The 21,231-nt window shown below is 56.0% G+C and overlaps 1 protein-coding gene across 1 annotated transcript; it reads left to right on the plus strand.

Annotated features, from left to right (window-relative positions):
• FRS3 (fibroblast growth factor receptor substrate 3) lies at window positions 1-7,085 on the plus strand. Its single transcript, XM_029243442.1, has 6 exons — window positions 1-144; window positions 1,169-1,257; window positions 2,162-2,348; window positions 4,342-4,503; window positions 5,337-5,494; window positions 5,773-7,085. The coding sequence occupies exons 2-6, from the start codon at window positions 1,192-1,194 to the stop codon at window positions 6,685-6,687; spliced, it is 1,488 nt and encodes a 495-aa protein (XP_029099275.1). The 5' UTR covers window positions 1-144; window positions 1,169-1,191; the 3' UTR covers window positions 6,688-7,085.
• The last annotated feature ends 14,146 nt before the right edge of the window (window positions 7,086-21,231 follow it).

Here is a 21,231-nt window from a genome sequence, read left to right on the forward strand (position 1 = left end):
GTGAGCCCCAGGTGTGTCCCAGGGAGATCCAGGTGACTTCTCTGCAGACTGCTTTCCATGACACCCCACCAAGAACAGGGGGAATAAAGTGGGGGTCCTTCCCCATGCCCCTCCCATGGTCAGCTCCCCGATGGCCTGGGTGAGGTGAGAGCTGCGTATAGGAGCCACTTTTCTGGAGTTTTCCAAGTTGAGAGGAGTAGCGGGTGCAAGTCAGCATTGTTCAAGGCTTTACACTTTCAGCAGGAGTTCTAGAAGGATATCTAATCCTGCTGATTCATTTCTTGCAGAAAGTTACAAACCCATAACTTCTGGTTGGGAATCGGCCCATGTGTTTGCTTGCTCCCTTAGGTCACTGTAGCCTGGTGGTATCACCTCCATCCTAGGCACAGGCCCAACTGTTGTGACCTCTAATTCGAGTGCCATAATCCTTGAGGAACAATCCAGATATTAAGGCCTCTGTTCTCCCCTTTGGACAAAGGGGAGCAAACCCAGCGTTTCTTTTTTTAATGAAGAAATACCAACTCAAGGTTATCAAAGTAGTGCTCTGTTTTAAATGTTCAGTCTTCTGAGTGTATCTCTTGACCATAACGTAACATCTCATTTGAAGAGAACATCAAAAAGATAAATTTGAGGTGGATGTTGGGATGGTGGTGAGGAAAGAAAAGAGAGGATTTGGATGATGTGGGAGGAGTGAAGTGGAAAAGGAGGAACAAGGAGAAAGGTCCAGGCCAAAGTGTCTGGGACTCCCAACTACAGTTTCTTCACTGAATCTGGAGGAGGGCACTGGACTGGCACCCAACTCCTGATGCAGGTCACTTCATCTGGGTCCCTACTTTTAACCATGCTTTTCCTGCTGCCCAGGCTGCCCTTCCCTATCATTACATCAGTCAGAATCCTACATACTTCTCAAGGTCCAGATCAAAAGTTGCCCCTAAGAAGCTCTCTCCATCCCCCCATCAGCATTAATCCTTAACGCGTCCTAACTTGAATTAATGTTTATCCAGTGTGTGTCTGGCCCTGGATTGAGAATGTGAATTCCTTGAGGGAGGGACTGTGAGTCTTAGACAGAGTAGGTGATAAAAACGAGGTGGTTCGGCCAGAGTTCCCCAGAGCAGGGCTTTTGGGAGCTGACCTCGATGACCTTCCTGTCCCTTGTGTTTTTCCCTAGGGCGGGCCGGCTGCTCTGACACCATGGGGAGCTGCTGCAGCTGCCTGAACAGAGACAGTGTCCCAGACAACCACCCCAGCAAGTTCAAGGTACCCACAGCCCCCTCCTCTCCCACATTCCCAGCACGGCCTCCTGGGCTCGGCCCGAGCTGTCGAGTTGCTTCAGCCTCCCTAGAGAAGGTGAAATGACTGGCTGAGGTTGTGGGCTTTGCAAGCTCAGGACCTCTGAGCAGTACCAAGGAAAACAGGCTCAGGCCACTGCCTTTTTTGTGGCTCTTGGTATTACTAAGAATGAAGAAATGCTGCAATAGAGTAGCAGAGATTGTGCTTTCAGAATGTTCACTCCTGTCCGTGTATCTTTGTAACTTTACATTATAACTTTTCGGAGAAAACAACAAAAGTCTGTATTTGTGAATTAACATGTGTCAAGTATTTCAAACAGTGCTTAACACATGTTAAGCACAGCATTAGTGTTTGCTGTTTGCTTTGGGAAGCTGAGGCCGGGCCCAGTGGACCTGTGTGCACCCCCGCCTTGCTCCTTCCACCTCCCTGTAGGGGGCGCCCCCTCCTCACCCCGGCATCTTGAGGCCCAGGTTTCTCCTGCTCACCAGAAGAGGGAGCCCTCAGCAAGGTCCTGCAGTTGGGGAGGTGGTGGAGGGCCTTTATATTTGTTCTGCTTGGGTTTGACACTCCCGGGGTCTTAAGATTTTGAACTTACAATAGAACCTCTTCTCCCATTAACATCTGGACCATTTGGGGTCATGGACCATTTGGGGTCATCTAACTGCACGTCTAACCATCTGACCTTAGGGGTCGACTAGCCACCCCTCCCCTCACTGCCCAAATGACAAAACTAAGGCCTAGGGAACTGTAGTGGGTCAGTGGCACTGCTTCATCCGTGTCCCGGTAATCGTGTGGCATTCCCAGTGGCTCACGGACCTGGACACACTTGTTGGACTCACGCATTAACCCTTCTGTCCCCTGCCCCTGCCAGGTGACAAATGTGGATGATGAAGGGGTGGAGCTGGGCTCCGGAGTGATGGAGCTGACGCAGAGCGAGCTGGTGCTGCACCTGCATCGGCGCGAGGCTGTCCGCTGGCCTTACCTCTGCCTGCGGCGCTATGGCTACGACTCCAACCTCTTCTCTTTTGAGAGTGGCCGCCGGTGTCAGACTGGCCAGGGTGAGTACCAGCCCCTGCCTCACGCTGGGATGGGGGCTTGTGCGCCTGGGACAGGTATTGGGGCTGGAAGTCGTAGCTTGAGGGACAGTGGGGAAGTCTGTCCACTTGGCAGGTGTTGCCCAGAGAAGGGAAGGGTCGTGGCCAAGAGCACACAGAATTAAGTGGACTCCCAGGCCAGTGCTTTTTCTCTTCGATCATTGCAACTCCGGCCTGGGTGGCTCTGTGAGGTCATTTGTTGCACAGCCCATGGGAAGGAGCCAGTGCTCCCAGACCTGGGAAAGCAAGCGATTCCTCCTCCCTCTCTTACTCTAGTTTCAGGCTCCCTCTTGCCCCCTAAGTAGGAACAAACTGAGCCCCAAGTCGTATACCCTGGTTCCTGTGTATAATGAAAGGTCAGGCAAGAGCTCTGGCTGCCTTGGGGCTGTGTGGCGTGGGAATGATAGATTTGGGGAGGTCCGTGGTATACAGAGTAACCCTCACGAGGTTAATCTTTGTCTCCTGTCCCCTGTGGGTGGTGCAGTGTGATGTATTCTGCCTTCTTCCCCTTTCTCCCTGAAGCCAGAGGTCAGGGAGGGGTGGGCTGCTCCATGAAGTCAAGGCCGGGGCCAGCCAGGGCTCTTTGAAGGGGTCACATGGTCTGGGCCTTCTCTGAGGACACAGGCCTAAGCTCTGCTAGAAGGAATGCCACAAGGGATCGTGTTCAATGCAGTGCGGAGGTGTGACTGCAGGGATGGAATGAGCAAAGCTCCTCTGATGAGGCCATCAACACAACAGTGTGTCTCTGCGCTTGTACTGGCTGGGGGAGCCCTCCCCCCAGTGCACCTTACCTTTGGAACTCATGAGGCAGAAGCAGTTAACGCTGGCTGAGCAGAGAGAGGGGAGGAAGGGGCCTCTCTGCTCCCGGTGGTGATTAATCCACACTGGAGATCCCAGAAGAGCTCCCTAGGCCCCGACACAGGGTTCTTCTAAAACTCCAGGCTTTCCTAACCTTTTCTAAGCTCTTGACATATCTTGGAATGAGCTATAATAAATAGAATAGAATGAGGAAAGAATAGCCCTATTTCTTCCCCTCCTTTCTATCCTTCTCATCCCATTCCTGCAGACCTCACACCCCAACCTAGTTTGCCTTGTTTGGAACATGCCCATGTACATCCCAAGTGGCTTCCCCTGAGTCCTGGGTCCCACTGTTACACAGGGGGAGTGCAGAATCCCAGGCCGGCCCAACACCCCAAGAGCATCTTTGGATCCCCGGAGTCATGTGTGCTCAGCCCAGTCCTGCTGTGGCAGGACCGTGAGTTGCTGCCTTAGAGTTTGAGGGGCTGTAAGGCTGGCTGCGTGGAGGAGCCACATGGTTGCCTTGCCATATTTGTCCTGTAGCTAGTCAGCCCATCCTTCCTTTCTGCACCAGACTTCAAGCTCCATAAGGCCAGGGGCCTATGCACAGTAGACGGTCACTCTCTGGCCTGGCACTGGACTAAGTATGCAGTGAATAAGCAGTGAACAGGACAGACCCTCCCACCCTCAAGGAGCTTAGAGGCTGTTGGGCACAGAGCTGAGGGCTGGTGCCCTGGCGGAGCTCATTTTTCTGGGGAGTAACGGGCGGCGTGTGAGGTGGAGTGGCCACTCATCTGACACTGTCCCTTCCGCTTTGATATTTTACTTCGCTTCCCTTCACCCTGGTGCACACACATCCTTATGAAAAGGATTTAAACTCGGAGGAATGTAGCTGAAGTATTAGATCTTAAGATGGTGGTAATGGATAGAGTGTGTTAGGGTGGGCCACAGGGGCCTGGGGCCAGCTCCTCCTGTGGCTCTTAGACTTTGGAGGGTGCTGGGGAGAATGCTCAGTGTGAGGGCCTCTCCCACCCCTCTGCAGGCCTGGGACTGGAGGTCAGGGACTTGTCTTGAGCTCTGTGCATCTGTTCAGCCTCTCTAGTCCTTCCCTTTAGGACACAGGGTCAGAGGAGCCTCATTTCTTCCTCTCCTTCTTCAGGGATATTTGCATTTAAGTGTTCCCGGGCCGAGGAAATCTTCAATCTCCTCCAGGATCTGATGCAGTGCAACAGCATCAATGTGATGGAAGAGCCAGTCATCATCACCCGCAACAGCCACCCGGCTGAGGTCGACCTCCCTCGGGCCCCCCAGCCTCCCAGTGGTGAGGAGACCTCCCCCACCGCCTCAGCACCCCAGTGCACACGCACATGCACGCACAAGCATAGCCCCGGGAAGCACCAGTCTCGTAGGCATGAGTCAGGCAGGCAGGCGAGGGGATGGCTGGGTGAGCCAGGCTTCCAGGACCGCCTTCCATCATCCGACGACGCCTAGGGATGGATAAGTCCTGGCCTGGGCCAGTCAGGTGCCTCAAGCGGAGGCTGGTGAGTCCGGGGCCTTGTATTGATGGATGGTCGGGGAACAGACAGGAAGACGTTGGGTTTCCATGGAAACGGCAGTCTGGAGCTGTTTTGGCTTCCTTCCTTCTGGCTACCGGATCGTACGCCTATACCTTTCCTGATGGCTTATGCAGGCATCTCTGCCCACAGCTGTCTGGAGAGGTTCCCACAATTTCTGCTTGTTCATTCACTGAATCACACTGAGCACCTGCTCCGTGTCTGGCACTCCATCGGCTGGCCCGTGGGGGACAGAAGAAATAGGAACACAGTCCTTGATTTCGAGGGGCTTCCCTGGAGCTCAGTGGCAGAGCTGGAATGAGGTGAAGGGTCGGTCCAGTGACGACAAGGTGTACCTGAAGTGTTTCAGATAAGGCTGTGATGGGGAAGTGGGGTTCAAGCGGAGCTGTGAGGGAAAGGGCAGGGTTTGGAGAACAGATACAAGGTGAAGATAATGGGGGACTGCCAGTTCAGCGGGGCTGACCTCCTGGGGGCCTTGGGAGTGTCTCCCCTCCGCTTGGAGGAGTCCCAGGATGCCACACACACGGTTGCAGGTAGTTGCCAGGTGGTTTAAGGACCCCCTTGTCTCCTGTGTGCCCAGCTCTAGGCTACACCGTCTCCAGCTTCTCCAATGGCTTCCCTGGCTGCCTGGGAGAGGGTCTGCGATTCTCAGTGCCCCGGCGCCCCTCGACAAGCAGCCTGCAACACCCCTCATTTGGGGAGGAGTCCACCCATGCCCTCATTGCTCCCGATGAGCAGGTGAGCAAGTGGCTGCCCGGCGTCTTCCTGTGGGGGGGGGGTGGGGGATCGGGAAATATGGCACCTCCTCCCAGTGAGGATCACGAGAGGGAAGAAAGTTGATAGAGTCCCTTCCTGTCCCGAGAAAGGGAGGCAGCTTCCCTGGAAGGCTAGGAGGACAAGGAAGAGGAGGAGACTGCAGCTCCTTCTCCCTGTGCTTCTCTTCTCTCACCCTGTCCCCTGTTCTCTCCTTCCTCTCTGCCCTCGGACCCTCCTGCCCTTGGATTCTTTCCCCCCAGTCCCACACCTACGTCAACACGCCAGCCAGTGAGGATGAGCGCCGCAGGAGCCGGCACTGCCTGCAGCCCCTGCCTGAGGGCCGGGCGCCCCTTGCCCCGCAGGCCTGGGGCCCCGAACAGCGGGACCCGCAGGTGTTCCTGCAGCCGGGCCAAGTGAAGTTCGTGTTGGGCCCTACCCCGGCTCGGCGGCACATGACCAAGTGCCAAGGCCTCTGCCCCAGCCTGCATCACCCGCTCCACCACGACAATAACAACGAGGGCCCTTCCGAGTGCCCAGCCCGGCCCAAGTGCACCTACGAGAACGTCAGTGGGGGGCTGCGGCTGGGGGCAGGCTGGAGACTGAGCCCGGAGGAGCCGGGCTGGAATGGCCTCGCCCAGCGCCGGGCCGCGCTGCTGCACTACGAGAACCTGCCCTCCCTGCCCCCCGTGTGGGAGAGCCAGGCCCAGCAGCTGGGGGAGGAGGCCGGGGATGACGGGGACTCGAGGGACGGGCTTACACCCTCCTCCAACGGCTTCCCTGAAGGCGAGGAGGACGAGACCCCACTGCAGAAGCCCACCAGCACCCGGGCTGCCCTCCGCAGCCACGGCAGCTTTCCTGTGCCACTGACCCGCCACCGAGGCTCCCCGAGGGTCTTCAACTTTGATTTCCGCCGGCCGGGTCCCGAGCCCCCCAGGCAGCTCAACTACATCCAGGTGGAGCTGAAGGGCTGGGGTGGAGACCGCCCCAAGGGGTCCCAGAACCCCTCAGCCCCCCGAGCCCCTGTGCCCACCACGCACCCTGCCCGCAGCTCAGACTCCTATGCTGTGATTGACCTCAAAAAGACCGTGGCCATGTCCAACCTGCAGAGGGCTCTGCCCCGCGACGATGGCACCGCCAGGAAAACCCGGCACAACAGCACCGACCTGCCTCTGTAGGGACGTCCCTCCACCCGCCTGGCAGCCTCCGCCTCCCGCTCCTGTGCTCCGAACCCGCACGCCCGGGGTTGGGGTTGCTTCGCAGAAGGGCCTGCGCTGGCCGGAGTCCCCAAAGGTATCAGCCACTGAGTCTCCCGGTCTCCTCTACGAGTCGGGGGGGACAGAAGAGGGTGACCAGGTGAGGAGGGAGCCACGACGTAAACTGTGAAGGGCCCCGTGATTGCATTTCGCACCCTCTCGTTATGTCATCTGTCTCGTCTGTCGTCTGTGTGTTTTTTTGGTTGAAATTTGGAAACATTTTGTACCTGTTGATTTTATTTATCAGTTTATTTTTCTATTTATTGTTTTAAATGTAATTTAACATATTTATTATTAATATAATTATTTTTAAATTCTGACTTGGTGGATGATGTCGAATTCTTAGGGAGTCTTTCCTGGCATGGTGCTGGTGTGGGAGTCGGGGAGGCCTAACAGAGGTAGGGGTTTCACTCTGGGAAATTTGGGGTGACTGTGGTTTTTGTGACAAGTCATGACCATTTCTTTTTCTCCTCTGAGAAGCTGCGGCCCAGACTGAAAGTTGCCAGGGGTGGCTGCTCTGTCAAAGTAAAGTGACAGGAGAGCTAGAGTCCTAGATGCAGAAAGGGGAGCTGTAAGGAAAGCTACCCTGATGAGATAAAACCCTGACTCTCTGAGGTTGGCAATGTGTGGGGGAAATTGGGGGGGGGGGGCCCTACACCAGATTCACCTCTGGAATCCCTCACTGAGTCTCCCTTCTGCCACCAGGTGGGTCCCGTTGGGCACTTAACTGCTCTCCTGTACCACCTTGGTCCAAAGGTGGGCCCTGGATCCTCTTTCGGCACCGTCAACATGGCAAGGTCAAGATTAGAACCTTTAAACAGGGCTTTAATAAAAGCCCAGGAAGAGCAAAAAACAAAAGGGGGAAAACAGTGTAATATGTAAGTGAATAATCTGACTTACAAAGTGGGCCTGTCCCAGAGAAGTACTCCCCGGGAATGGCCTCTTTGGGGCCCCTCTGACCTACTGCAGGGGTGGTCCCCTGACAGAGCCACCACATCTGAACGCCTGCCTGGGAGCCCGGGGTCTGCACAGGGCTGCACGCACCACCCACCCAGGGCTGTGGTTGCGGAAGCTCCCCTTCCCTGTCCGGAGGCTGCCTCTTTTCTCTCCCTCCTCCCACCAGCCTCCCTGCCTCAAGACTCCCAGGTCCCAAACCCCTGAACGGTTAATCTCCCGGAAATCCAGTGTCTGCGGTGAGGCACTCAGGGCCTTGGTGAGGAGTAGGACAAGTCTTCTTGTCTCTGGTCACCTTTTGTACCCCAGCTCCCTGCCCTGTGGAGCGAGCAGACCTGTCCTCCACACCAAGGAAACAGGCCAGGGTGGGGCCCACCCAATTCCCTTCTCCTCCTGCTGTCTTACCACTGCCTGGGCCTCAATTCTGGGAGCACCCTTTCCCCTGGGCAGGGATTAGACCAACCGGCTTCCAGACCCCCCCGACCTTGGGTTGTCACTCTGTTCAGGAAATGGGCGAAGAGGACCGGCTACAGAGGATGTGAGAGGCCCTTCACCTGGGGCCCAGTAGGGTCCCAGGGTACAGCTGGCACCAAACCCTTCTCTCCTTTACATGCTTTTGATCTCTGGACCAGGGGAATCACCTGCGGCAGGCTGGATTCATGCACTTTTCCCCACACTGCGGTAGGGCAGTACTGTCCCCTCTCTGCAGCTCACCCAGACAGGCAGCTCAGTTCTGCTTTCTCCACATCCTCCCACGCTACCCCTGCTCCTCCTTTTGGCCTCCACGGTCAGGAGCAATGGACTCTCCAAACAGGATGACCAGGATGGGGGGCAGGCATGGTCGTGCCAGGACCAGGCCGAGGGCCCCTGGCTATGCTAGTGACTCATGGGTGTGCTCAGGACCCTCCTTATTCGTGGACCCTGTCATGCGGGAGTCAGGAGCTTGGCTTGAGTCAAGAGGCCGGGTTCTGCTGCTGACTTGGCTATTATCTCTGCTCTCTTGAGCATTTGGTCACCGCAAATAGGCCTCGGCTTTTGCCCCTAGAAAACACGGAGCTAATTGTGAGAAGTAGCCAATGAGACGATGAACGTGGCACGACTTTAGAAAGCAGACCGACGTGGGCAAGCTGTCTTAACCCAGCTGCTCCCCCGGAAAAAAACCACTGGTCATCACAACTCTTCAGCCCCTGAGACTGACCTCAGGCTCATTGCTGCTCCTTCGCTGAACAACTCAAGGAAGAGCAGTTCCGCCTCACTCTCAGGGGTCGCCAGGTCTTGGTCAGAGCCTGGCGGTTCCCCCAGAGCAAGCTGTAATCGCTTCAGTCTGCATATTTGTGGGGCATTGGGTGGGGGTCCAGGACATGTCCCAGGAATTGGCTTCCAGCCCAGTGTGGCCGCCAACCTTCCCCGTCCCCTCCCCAGGTCACTGCCTCTGACCCACAAGGTCTACTCTAGGAATTTTCCTCTGGTGGAGCGGGTAGGGTATGAGCGGACGGCTTTCCTGGCGGGAAGGGGCGGGTGGGAGTGATGCCCAGGAGGGCGACCGAGGCTCCTGTGTCTGAGCCTGCCCTGCCAACATCAGGGCGTGGTGTGCGGACAGAATCTGTTTCCATCACCATCATCGTCCAATGATCCCCACCAACATGGTGAATGTTTGCTGACTGCTCAGTTCTCTTAGTTAGAATCAGGCCCTACCCACCCCCTGGGCGGCCCTCAGGAAAGGACAGGAGCCAGCATCCTGTCCAGGAGTGACATTTCAGGTCAGACCAGGAGGGGCCCTCCCGGAGCCCACCCCTGGGTAATAATAGCGCTTTACAAGGGTATAAACATGGGTGGCTTTCCACAGGGCCTTATAGACCATTTATCTCTTTCTGCTCGCTGGGCTGGATCGTTATCACCACAGTGCAGAGGAGGAAGCAGGTCACGAGGTGAAGTGACTTGCCTCAGGCCATGAAGTTAATTAGTGGCTTGAGCTGGGGCTGCCTGCCAGTCGTGTGTCTTTCCCAGGCACTTCTCCCAGCCTGGCCTCAAGGGGCTTAGTTCCCTCAGGTGGGCTGCGGGGAGAGCGAGCATGTTGGGTGCTGCCCTGGACAGAAGTGGGCCAGGTGTCAGCAAGGGCCACATTCCCCAGTGTTCCCACTCAGGAATCTTTTTGAATGCCAAGCCAGGGCCTTGCCTGGTTGACAGCAAGGTGAACCTGATTTCCCCTAGGGTCGGCCCAGTGCCCACAAACGGACCCTGCCCCTCTACCCTTTCGATGCCTTGGAATGGCTCCCACTTTGTAGGTGGGTGTGCCGGAGGGGGCCTGACCTCGCCCGCCCCCGCTGCCTTCTCCTCCAGGCATCTCAGCCCCACAAGAGGCCCTGAGCTCTGGCGGGTTCTCTGACAATACTTTCAAGGGGAGCCATACAGGTGGAGGAGGGTTTATAATGAGGGACCCTCCGAGACCCCAGAAAGGCCATGGGAGGCTGAGGCAGGGGTGAGAGGGCCTGTGTGGACCCCTCAGGGCTCTGTTTCTACAGAATCACAGAGTCCAGGATGGAATCTTGTAGGTCAGCTAAGCTGGGACCCATACGGGGATCCCTTCAACAGGATTCCTGGAGATGCTGATCAGGTTTCTGCTCACACACTCTCCAGACAGGGAGCTCACAACCTCACAAGTACTCCCTCCACTTGGGTCTTATGATGTCCCTAAAACTTTCCCTCAGTGGGTCCTAATTCTGCTCATGGACCCATACACCGCTTAGTCTCTCTGCCAAGGGAGATGAACTTTGAAACTTAGCATTACCACTTGCTAACAACTTGACCTCTTCATGCTTCAGTCTCTTCATCTGTGACACAGGGGTAATAACAGGTCCTCCGTCTTGAAGTTGTGAGGATCAGGGAATTCCCTGGCGGTCCAGTGGTTAGGACTCCGCGCTTTCACGGCCAAGGCCGTGGGTTCAATCCCTGGTCAGGGAACTAAGATCCCACAAGCCACACACTGCGGCCAAAAATCAAAAAGAAATTGTGAGGATCAAATAAGAGAATGTCTTCCCGGCATGACCTGCGCTCTAGACGTTATGCTTCTGCCTGAGATAGCACTCACCTCACTGGTCCTTCTTGCTCTTGGGACCTTAGAGCTGGCATGCCACCAGGAGGTTCCAGGTAAACAGCTGCAGCATTCCTCGCCCCCCCAGCGGCTACCTGAGGTTGGAGTTCTTGGTTTGTTAAATCAATGTCTGAACCCTCCATCCATTCAGCTGACATTTCTTGTTGTTGGTCTGGGTCTGTCCTGGAATCTAGAGGCACCAGCCCTCGCGGTGAACCTGGAAGTGACGGAAAGACAGAAATGGGGCTGGGAGGGAGTTCTCTGTGGTTGGTGGGTCACAAGGACTCGCTGCGACATGTGGGGTTCTCAGCCTAGCTCTTCTGGAAGCTTCACTCTGCCTGTTAGTGGTTGGTAGGGAGCCTTGCTACCACTTACCTTGCTCACCAGGTGGACCCCTCTCTTGGCCTCTCTGGGGATGGACATTCCTGCCTCAGGGACCCTGTGGCTGCCTGTGGACTGGGGCTGGGGAAGTCAGGCGAGTGGGAGTATCACTCGTGCTCCAGCTGTGCGCTGTCATTATGCTCATTCTTAAGGGATTATTAATATAATGACCGAGCTAATGAGCAGTGCGAGGGGCGGGGAGGAAGCACCTTAACCCCACCTGGTGCCTGCTAATTAACGGGGGTCTTTCCTCAGCTGTCTTTTCTCCTTCTGGTCAGCTCTTTTAGCTGGGGAGGCCTGGCCCCTTGGGGGTCCCGTCGCCTCCCTCCACCTGCCCCTCCTTTAGCCTGGCACGGTTCCCCTCTGGGTGAGAAGATCCCAGAAAGAGTGTGGCTGGGACAAGACTTGGGGGTGAGGAGATGGGGGACTGGGGACTCTGGCTCTGGGGAAGAGGAATGTAAAAGCCATGAAACCTCTAATCTTGACTGTGTACTGCTTGGGCTGGGGAGCGCAGGGCAGCCGTGTCCGAGGAGGGCTTGCGGGGAGATGGGAGCAGCCATGGAAGGAGGGGTAGGGGGCATTGGGCTGAGTGGGGGTGGGGAAGTTTCCAGGTGTTCTTTGAGGCACCTTGCTTCTCTGGCCCAGATGGGCTGGTGCTGGCCAAGATCTTTCCTTTTGAGCTCCTTTCCTCTTGGGATGAAAAGGCCTGGGGAATCTATCAATGTATTGCTATATCAGGGTTGGGGTGGGGTACCCCATGCACGGTCATGCAAGTATAGTGGCCTTGATTTCCCAAGCCATCGTTAGACATAGCGGGTCCAAGTTTCAAAATCTGGGTCATGGGCGCTGAGTCCTGACAAAGCCCCACCTCCCCAGATCTCTCTGTCTAGTTGGAGAAGCGAGGCTCACACAAGACAGGATTACAGACCACGTGCCTCTGCCATTTGAAATCTGTGTGACCTCAGACAGATCACTCAACCTCTCTGAACCTGTTTCCTCATTTATTAAGGGAAACTAATAACACCTACCTCCCAACGTTGTTGTGTGGTAGATAAGAAAATGCACGTAAAGCGCTCAGTGGGCGCTTGACACAGAGCCCAAGTTTTGCTCTGCTATGGTTGTCATAGCAACAGCCAGTGATCTGGGGAACTGGCCAAAGGGGGACCATGAAGGGTGGGGAGGATTTGGGGAAGGAATTGGAAGTGTGGGCCCTAGCAATTAAGCTGGGGACGTGGGGCTGGGAGGAGAGGAGCGGCTGGGCTGGGAGCTAGATGGTGAGGGAAGGAGGAGGCGGAGGTGGCTGCACTTGACGGGCTTTGGAACAGCAGGCCGTGTGTCCACATGTGATTGGAGGGGGCAGCTGTGCGGCTCCGACCAGACCAGGTGTGGGCATTCACCTGTCCACTCACTCAACAGACAGCTGTGGAGTGCCTGTTATATGCCAGGCATGGGGGTGGGTGGGGACACGGCAGCCGTAAGGACAAATAAGGCCCTGCCCTCATGAACTTACATTCTACTAAGGGTGAGACGATTAACCAGCTAATTAATCAAATGAACAAGTTAACTTCAGGGAAGACATAACTTTGAAGAAACTGCAGAAGGGACAATGTGATTGAGTGGAAGGAATGGGCCACATGTCAGAAAAGACCTCGCTGGGGAGGTGACAGTGGGGCAGAGGCCTGAAGAAGGCTGAGTGAACAGCTAAGGGAAGGAAGATCCAGACAAAGGGAACAGCAAGTACGAAGGCCCTGTGGGGCTCAGGAAAAGTGACAGGGTCCAAGGAAGCCTGTGCAGCTGGAGAGGGGTGATGGAGGGGGAAGGATCGGGGGGGATCTAGGACACGCAGGGTTCTATGGGCCAGGGGAGGTGACTGGATTAGCTACTGGAGGGTTGGGAGCAGAGACTGACTTGAGGTCTAATAGGATGGCTCTGGCTGTGGTGTGGAGGTGGGAGGAGGGGAGGCGTGTAGAAAGGGCCGAAGTGGGGAGACCTGCTGTAATCTAGGGGAGAAATGACAGTGGCTGGGAGCCCACTGGTGGCGGTGGGAAAGGAGAGAAGAGGACAGATTTGGGATATATTTTGAGGTAGACCCAATGGAACAAGGGAAATGATAGGGGGCGAGGTGTGGGAAAGGAGGTCTCTGAGGTTTGGGACCTGCTCCTTCTCCAGGCCCTACAGGGAGGGATGCCTTTTACTGAATGGAAAAGGAATGTGGGGGGGAGGAGGGACAGATTTCAGGGGGAGGCCTGCGAGAATGCCCCTTGACACAGTGACCCATCACTGGGGCCAGAGGCTAAGAAGTTGGGTCCTCAGACACCATGACTCAGAGCTGAGGGCTCCACTGTGCGCGCCCCCGGGGTCAGGCCAGGCCTTGCAGAGGCCCACCTTGCTGCTCCCGCACCTCTGATTCTGTGTTTTTTCTCTGCCAGACCTGCGACCAGGGGAGAGCTGGATGCTGAGCCCCCATCCCGCCCCCAGGACTTAGGGAGGTGAGGCTGCAACGATGCAGGTGGGAGGGGGCTCTACTGTCCAGAGCAGGCCTGGGGGATCTCAGCACACAGAGGGTGGCCCATGTAGGCAGACAAGAGCCCGGAGGACAAGCCACTAGAGGCCGGGGCCAGCACTGAGCAGCGGTGACACTTTATCCTACAAAGGGACAAAGGTGAAACCCTCAGAAATCCTCCTGGAGTCTTTGGATCATGGTCGCAGCTTCCTACAATCTGGGCCGGGTGTGGGGAGTATGCCTGGACTTGGCAGAAAGCTGGGCCAAGGTCAGCCAGACCCCTTCCAAACATGCTCAGAATCTGGAAAAGGGGATGTTCAGCCAGGAATGCAATAGGGGTGGCTTTGGGGAGTGTCCAGGCCTCCGGATCCTTCCTCTCCTCCATCCCTGCTGGGTGCGTGAGGAGCCCCTGAGGTTTTGGCTTTCCCTGCACAGTGGCCATGCGGAGCCAAGCCCTCCAGATGCCAGGATGTGGGGGAGAGTTGGGGTGGCTGCCGGTACCTGCCCGAGGTTGCCTGTCCCCAGCTCCCTGTCCTGAATCCCTGGCCCCCTCCTTGCCCCAGGTGTCCCACACAAGGAGCCCTGAGCAGAGGGAAAGGCCAGGCAGGCTCCACGCTGCCACTCACGGGCCCACCTCTCCAAAACCCACACTAGATGGGCTGGGATCTGGGCTGGAGTCCTGGGACCATAACCGTGTCTATCTGAGGCCCACTTAGGGGCCGTGGGATGGGAGAGGTGACGGAGCTTCCTGGATCCATTATCAGTGTTTGGTTTGGGACTTTTGGAACAGACTCAGTTCCTGCTCCTTATCCAGGCCCTGCTGATTAGATTCTCTGGCCTTTGATATGCCTCAATCTGGGACAAAGGACTCCCCTTCCTGCTACCCAATCCCCAAACCCCAGCACTCCCCACCCACGGAGACCTGGTCTGTGGCCAAGGCCAGCTCCATCCAAATAACCTCTCCCCATGGACTGCCTAGCACCCTGCTGCCCTCACCTCGCCCCCGCAAGATCTCAGGAGGACATGGGGCACAGGAGCACGGGTTGCTGGCCCCTTTGGACAGGTCTGGGGACTTAAAGGGGAGACTGGTCAAGAACAGCAGGGAGTCTCTGGAAGTTTCCAGCCGCTACTGTCAAGTGAGCCACTCTCTCTGGGGGAGAAATTGAGGGAGGCGGTGCAGATCCATGGGGTGACCCCATGAACAGGGTAGTCAGCTCTGGCCTGAGGTTGACTGTCTTACGCTAAAGCCAGACCCCTTGTCCTCATTTCCGCCTTAGGAGATGCAGTTGCACGGAGGGGGCTTTCCCTGGTCCAGACACTGCACTGAGAGGAGGTCCTGGGCTTACCTCTCAGCAAGGGCTTAGAAGGGACATGGCCAGTTAGGAGGGGAAGCGGGGAGAAGGGCAGGGAGAAGGAGGGAGGCAAGAAGGAGGAGGGAAAAAGAGGAGAAGGGAGGACCACGTGGAGGAAGAGGGGGAAGGGGGGAAAGGAAGGGGAGGACAAGGGACAGGTTGGAGGAGGATCATGGGAGAGTTTCCTTGTTGCCCAGCTTAGAGGAAGGTGTGTCTGGGCACACGCGGAGACACACACAGCTGCCTCTGGGGGAGCCGGAGCTCGTGCGTCCCTGGATGTGAGCAGGGAGATGGGCAAGTGCGTCCCTGCATATGTATGTGTGTTTGTACGTGTACATCCCAGATAGTGTGAGCGTGGGACCCTTTCAGCATCTTGCATCATGAGCCAGGACACACATGCATACACACAGACACACACACACAGACACACACACACACACACACACACACACACACACGCACTGCATAGCCATGTTGTCTGAATGGCACTCTGATTTATTCTATTCCAGTCAGTGGCATTTTAAACAGAGCCCTTGGGCTTCCCTGGTGGCGCAGTGGTTAAGTATCCACCTGCCAGTGCAGGGGACATGGGTTCGAGCCCTGGTCCGGGAAGATCCCACATGCCACGGAGCAACAAAGCCTGTGCGCCACAACTACTGAGCCTGCGCTCTAGAGCCCTCGAGCCACAACTACTGAGCCCGTGTGCCGCAACTACTGAAGCCCTCACACCTAGAGCCCATGCTCCACAACAAGAGAAGCCACCACAATGAGAAGCCTGCGCACCGCTACGAAGAGTAGCCCCCGCTCGCCGCAACTAGAGGAAGCCTGCATGCAGCAACGAAGACCCAACACAGCCTAAAATAAACAAATTTATTAAAAAAAATAAAAATAAAAAAGAACCCTCTTCAGGATCTACCAGATTGACTTCACCATCAGCTAATGGGATGAGAGCCTCGGTTTGAACGGCACTTTGCTGAGCGGGTCTGCATGTGGATAGACTGGGCACAGGGGATGCTCGGTGATGACCTGTGACACGTAGCGAGGCCTGGTGGCCCCTTGCCCCCTCTCAGGCATCCCAAACGAGGACACTTGGGGCCCTCAGGGCCTCCTTATACAAGGGCATTACCCAGCAAGGGGTTCCTGAGCCCCACCCAGCTCGCTGGCTCTAAGGGCCACCTTGCAGACTTTCCCCTGAAGCCTCGCCAGCCTCCATGCCCCCCAACCCATGCCCCCCAACAACTCAATACAGACCCTGCCCCAGCCCCCATGGAGCCCCCGCCTGCCCCAGAGGGCGAGATATAACCCCTTCCCTCAGGGAGCCCCCGTCTGAGGGGAGACGCGGCCCCACCCTCAGGGAGACCCGGTCTGAGGGGAGACATGGCCCTGCCCTCAGAGAGCCCCGGTCTGAGGGGAGACGCGGCCCCGCCCTCGGGGAGCCCCAGTCCGGGGGGATATACTTAAAGAGTCAAGAAAATTGGGCAGTCATGCATAAGAGTCCAAGTCAGGCCCGCAGGGAGCTGTTGGAGCCAAAAGGTGGGGTTCAGGTCACTGCAGGGACCAGATGGGGTGCTGTGGAAGTGCGGAGAGAGGGAAGGAGCGGGGTCCTGACCTCCATTCCTGTTCCTGACGTTCATGTACACACACTTCCGGCTGTGTGAGCCCTCCATGGACAAACTCCTCGCCGAGGCCACCGCTTCTGTGCCACACAGGACTCGCATTCTCACAGAGTCCTGGGGGTAGAGCCTCCTTCCTGCTGAGGGAAGCTGCAGGGCCCTGGCCTCCTGAGGGCCACCCCCAGGGGCATTCTCCTCCTGTGGCGGGGCAGATCCAGGGCTTGGCCATCACCAACCAGGGGTTTGGCCTAAGCCGGACGGAGCCGGACACCACCTTTGAAAGCATCCACTTTGATGGGATAAAGGGCCTGGCCTCCTCTTCCATCTCTGCAGTGGGGTTACCACAGGCATGGATGGCTTTTTCAAATGGAGCCTGATTCTAGAGCCCGTGGTCAGCTTCTCTCTTACCAGGCGAGAGGACCCCCGCCGCCTGGGAGATTCTTCTTCTCTCTGCAGATGGTACTGGACAGGGGCTTATGGAGACCTGGCCGGAAGCCTCACCTTGAGCCAGGGGCTGTGGAGGTACAAGAGGGCTGACTCAGAGAGTAGGTTCCAGAAATGGGGGTCCAGTCACCCCACAGCTGCCTCCTCCACAGTCTATGTCTCTGGTCTGCAGCTGACAAGATGACATCACCATAGGAGAAGTCACCTTTGGTGGTGAGAAGAGCCAGCTGTACACAGGTGAGGTCTATTGGAGCCCTGTGGTTGCCCAAGTTACTGGCAGATCATCTTCCACGGGTGGGGAGATTCAAATCCTATCCCCCCACTAAGGGAGGAGGCCTGGGGGGCTTCCTTTGGGAAAAATGTAGGGCTTCTCCCAGCCCAGGGCAGACCCAGGGACTGCTTTAAGGGAGAGCCTGCATGGAGGCTGGGGGAGGGATGACGTGATCTCTGACCTCTAATGATTCCTGCAGGTTATCCATAGGGCACTGGCTCACTGACTGGTGCTCCCAGGGCTGCCTGGTTGTCATGGAAACAGGCAACTCCCTCATCATTGTCCCTGAGCAGATCTGTGGTCAGCTGACACAGCTCACTGGGGTCCCAGGGAACAGCCAAGGAGAGGGAGGCACCCCAACCCGCTGTCACTGGGAAGTCAAAGGACACTCACCTGAGGTGCTCCTTCCAAATTCCCTGAGGGTGTGCATGTCATTTCCCTGCCAGCTGCTTCATGCCAGGTGCAGCGGGATCTCCCTGCCCTGCCCCCTCCCTGCCCCCTCTCCCTCAAAGGCTCCCCTAGCAACAGCCCTTGCTCATATTTCTGCCCTACCGGCTTGGACTCCATCTTGGTGCCTTCACTGGGGCATTATCTGGGGTGGGGACATATCTGCAGCTGTGGGGGAGAGGAAGGTTGGGAGGTTGAGGGACCAGGGAGGAAGGATTTGGGTGCAGGATGGATTTCCGGGCTGTGAGACCAGCCACCTCTGTCCCCGGAGCCCTGGGGGAGCAGATTCTGACCACTTGTCTCTGCATCCTTTATCATTTCTCCAGTTTGTCACCAACTACAGCAGTGGCCAGAGCCCACTCACCAGTCCCTTCACCATCAGTGGCATCCACTTTCTCTGCTGGGCCCTCAGCACCTCATCTCTACGACTCTCCCCATCTCTCTCCCGCTTCTCCTTCATACCTGGGCATGGAGGCGGGGAGCCCGTAGAGCTCTTGGGATGTCAGATTTGCATAAGACCTTAAGGATCATCCTACCAACTTCTTCCACAAGCGTAATACCAGGAACCACCATTTATCCAGAACTTTCTGAGATGCCGTATGTGGAGTGGTTGAGGTCCAGTCTGTCTGCATCGGGATCCTTGTTCTGCCACTTCTGAGCCTTGTGACCTTGGGCAAGTCACGAAACTTCTCTGAGCCTCCATTTCTGCATCTGTAAAATAGGGACAATACAGTGTTTACCTTATGAGTAAGGTCCTGGTGAGATTAAACAGACTGGTAGAATTAGAGTGATTAGAAGAGGGCCAGGCACATGCTGAGCACCCTGTAAGTGCTGGTGGCTCTTCCTGGTTCAGATGCTGAGCCGAGGCTCTGTGTGTATTTGCTCTTCAAATCCTCCTGATAATCCTGGAAGTGGGTACCGCTATCACCCCAACAGGTAATGATCAGCCCCTTCTTAAACCCGAAACTTGGCCCTTACCACGTGTGGGTGGTCCCCATTCCATTTGTCCAAGAATGGTGGTCACGGGGTCCTCTTTAGATTACTCAAACCTCCAAACGTGGTGGGCCAGGCCCTGCTTCTCTCCCAGCCTTCCACCCTGCTCCTAACTAACAAATATGCCTGGAGCATCCTCTGGACCTCCTCTTCGGGGGACACAGAGGAGGAAGGAGACACCACCCTGCTCTCTGAACACTTGTGATTAATTGTTTACGTGACAGATGACAGCTGAGACTGGAAGACTGTGTGTATGTGTGCGCACACATGTGCTCAATGCCACAGACATCAGTGTTTTTCAAATCGCAGCTCACAGCGCATTAGAAATCAGTTCAGTTGATTGGAACCAGCACTTTAGAAACAAATAGAATAGGAAAATTGGGTGCATCCCATGTACTGTGGACTAGAATTTTTATGGGGGGGGGGTGAAGCTTTTGTTTCCATTTATACATTGTATGTATGTGTATATAAGGTTATGATGTAAAATATATATCTAACTGTGGGTTGTGGTTTTAAAAAAAGCCTGAAAGCCTCAGCTCTGGTGGTTGGGCCTCTGCCTCCTTCAGGGGACCCCTCTCACTGCTATACTCCAGCCTCACTGGCCCCATCACTTCCTCTTTCCTGCCTCAGGCCCTTTGCAGGTGCTATTCTGCGTGCCAGAAATGTTCTTTTCTCACTCTCTTCACCAGCCTAACTTGTATTCATCATGCAGAACACAGCAATGGGTCATATTATCTCCCTCCCTCAACTGATGAGAAACTGAAGCTCAGAGAGGTTAAGTGACTTGCCCAATGTCACAAAGCCAGGCAGAGGTGGGCTGGGATTTGACCCCAGGCTTCTCTGATTTCAGAGCTCAGGTTCTTTCCTTAACCCATGAGACTTGCCTACTGATCGTTTCACTTCTTTTCCTCCGGGTCATTGCAGCAACGGCCTCATGGGGTTTCAGCCCACGTTCCTACTTTCAGAGTGCAGCCAGCCCCCATGGCTCCCTGAAAACGTCTTCCTGAGGGTCTGCTACTCCATCTCTGACGTGGGCAACGACAAGGTGGGCCTGGCTGCTGCTGTAGAGACCGGCTCTGCCTTATCTTCCTGGTCAGAGGCACAACCTCTGGGTCTCGTGGAAGTTAGGGAGCCCCTATTTTCACTCACTCTAGCCAAACTCTGCTCCTCAGGGCTGAGAGCTGGGAGACCCCAAATAAAGCAGCTGTAGACTCTGGCTTTGGGGAGCAAGGTGGGTGGCTGGGGAGTTAAATAGGGGGGTGAGATTAGTTCGACTTTCATGCCCACTCAATACAGGTCAGTGGGTCCCAGATCTAGTCATTCAAATACCACCCTCATGATCTCTGCACTATTTGAGTGTGGCCCCCCGGTTAGAATCTGCTAACGTTGGGGGGTGGGGCAGAGGCCTGGTCAGGTTTCCCTGCCAGCTCTCTGGCTTGTGCAAGGTGCCATTTCTGGAGATGTGGGACAGTAGTTTGGGAGGACGTTGAGCCGGCAGTGTGGACAGAGCCACAGACATGGAGCCCTCACTTTGGCAGGACGGCTGACCCTGTGCTCACAGCTGTCCTGCCTGTCAAATGGAGAGGGCCACCTCTGGGCAGTGCCCTGGTGGGGGGACAGGCTGGGAGTTCCTGGCTGGATTTCACATCTAGGAGACTGTCCCTCCACATTCGGCCCAGGGCCGGGGAGGTGGAGGGAGAGGAGAAATCTAACACCTAGACTCTAGGGCTGGGGGCCCTGGGGTCCTCAGGTAACTGAGGCTCTGCCCCTCCCCGCAGTGGCCAGCCTAGGAGACTAACTCCTCAGTGACAAGGATTTCAGGCTGTAATTCTGCTGCTTTCTGACATTCCTCCGTTAGGAGGATGTCACAAACACCCCTAGTCCGTGAAATCATGGGTGTGATGTGTCCGATATGTATCTGTGTTAAAATATGTGATAATAAATACACAGCTATGTGGAAAAGACATGTTCATCCTCGTTGCACCTGAAATCATCTCTGCTTTTCTACTCTTGTGGACAAGGTTAGCCCAGGTGAAGGTGTACTGCCCACATCAGCCTGGGACTCCCTGAGCTGGGGCTGCCTCCCCCCTTCATCTTTGGTGGGGGGTGTCTCTGAGGACAGGTGTTCTGTCTCCTTGCTCCTTTTCCTTCTCTTCCTCCTCTTTTTTTTTTTTCTTTCTGGCTGCTCTGTGAGGCTTGCGGGATCTTGGTTCCCCAACCAGGGATAGAACCCAAACCCTTGGCAGTGAAAGCGCAAGAGTCCTAACCACTGGACACCAGGGAATTACCTTCCTTCTTTTTAAAATGTGACTTTAGGGACTTCCCTGGTGGCGCAGTGGTTAAGAATCCGCCTGCCAATGCAGGGGACACAGGTTTGATCCCTGGTCCGGGAAGATCCCACATGCCGCAGAGCAACT

This window comes from Monodon monoceros, unplaced genomic scaffold, assembly GCF_005190385.1.
Source record: "Monodon monoceros isolate NGI ecotype Baffin Bay Population unplaced genomic scaffold, NGI_Narwhal_1 Super_Scaffold_3, whole genome shotgun sequence".
Lineage (NCBI taxonomy): Eukaryota > Metazoa > Chordata > Mammalia > Artiodactyla > Monodontidae > Monodon > Monodon monoceros.

Coding starts and splice junctions, on each gene's coding strand:
- FRS3 (XM_029243442.1), top strand. CDS start 1,192: ATGGGGAGCTGCTGCAGCTGCCTGAACAGAGACAGTGTCCCAGACAAC. Junction 2,349..4,341: donor CCGGTGTCAGACTGGCCAGG/GTGAGTACCAGC, acceptor CTCCTTCTTCAG/GGATATTTGCATTTAAGTGT. Junction 5,495..5,772: donor TCATTGCTCCCGATGAGCAG/GTGAGCAAGTGG, acceptor CTTTCCCCCCAG/TCCCACACCTACGTCAACAC.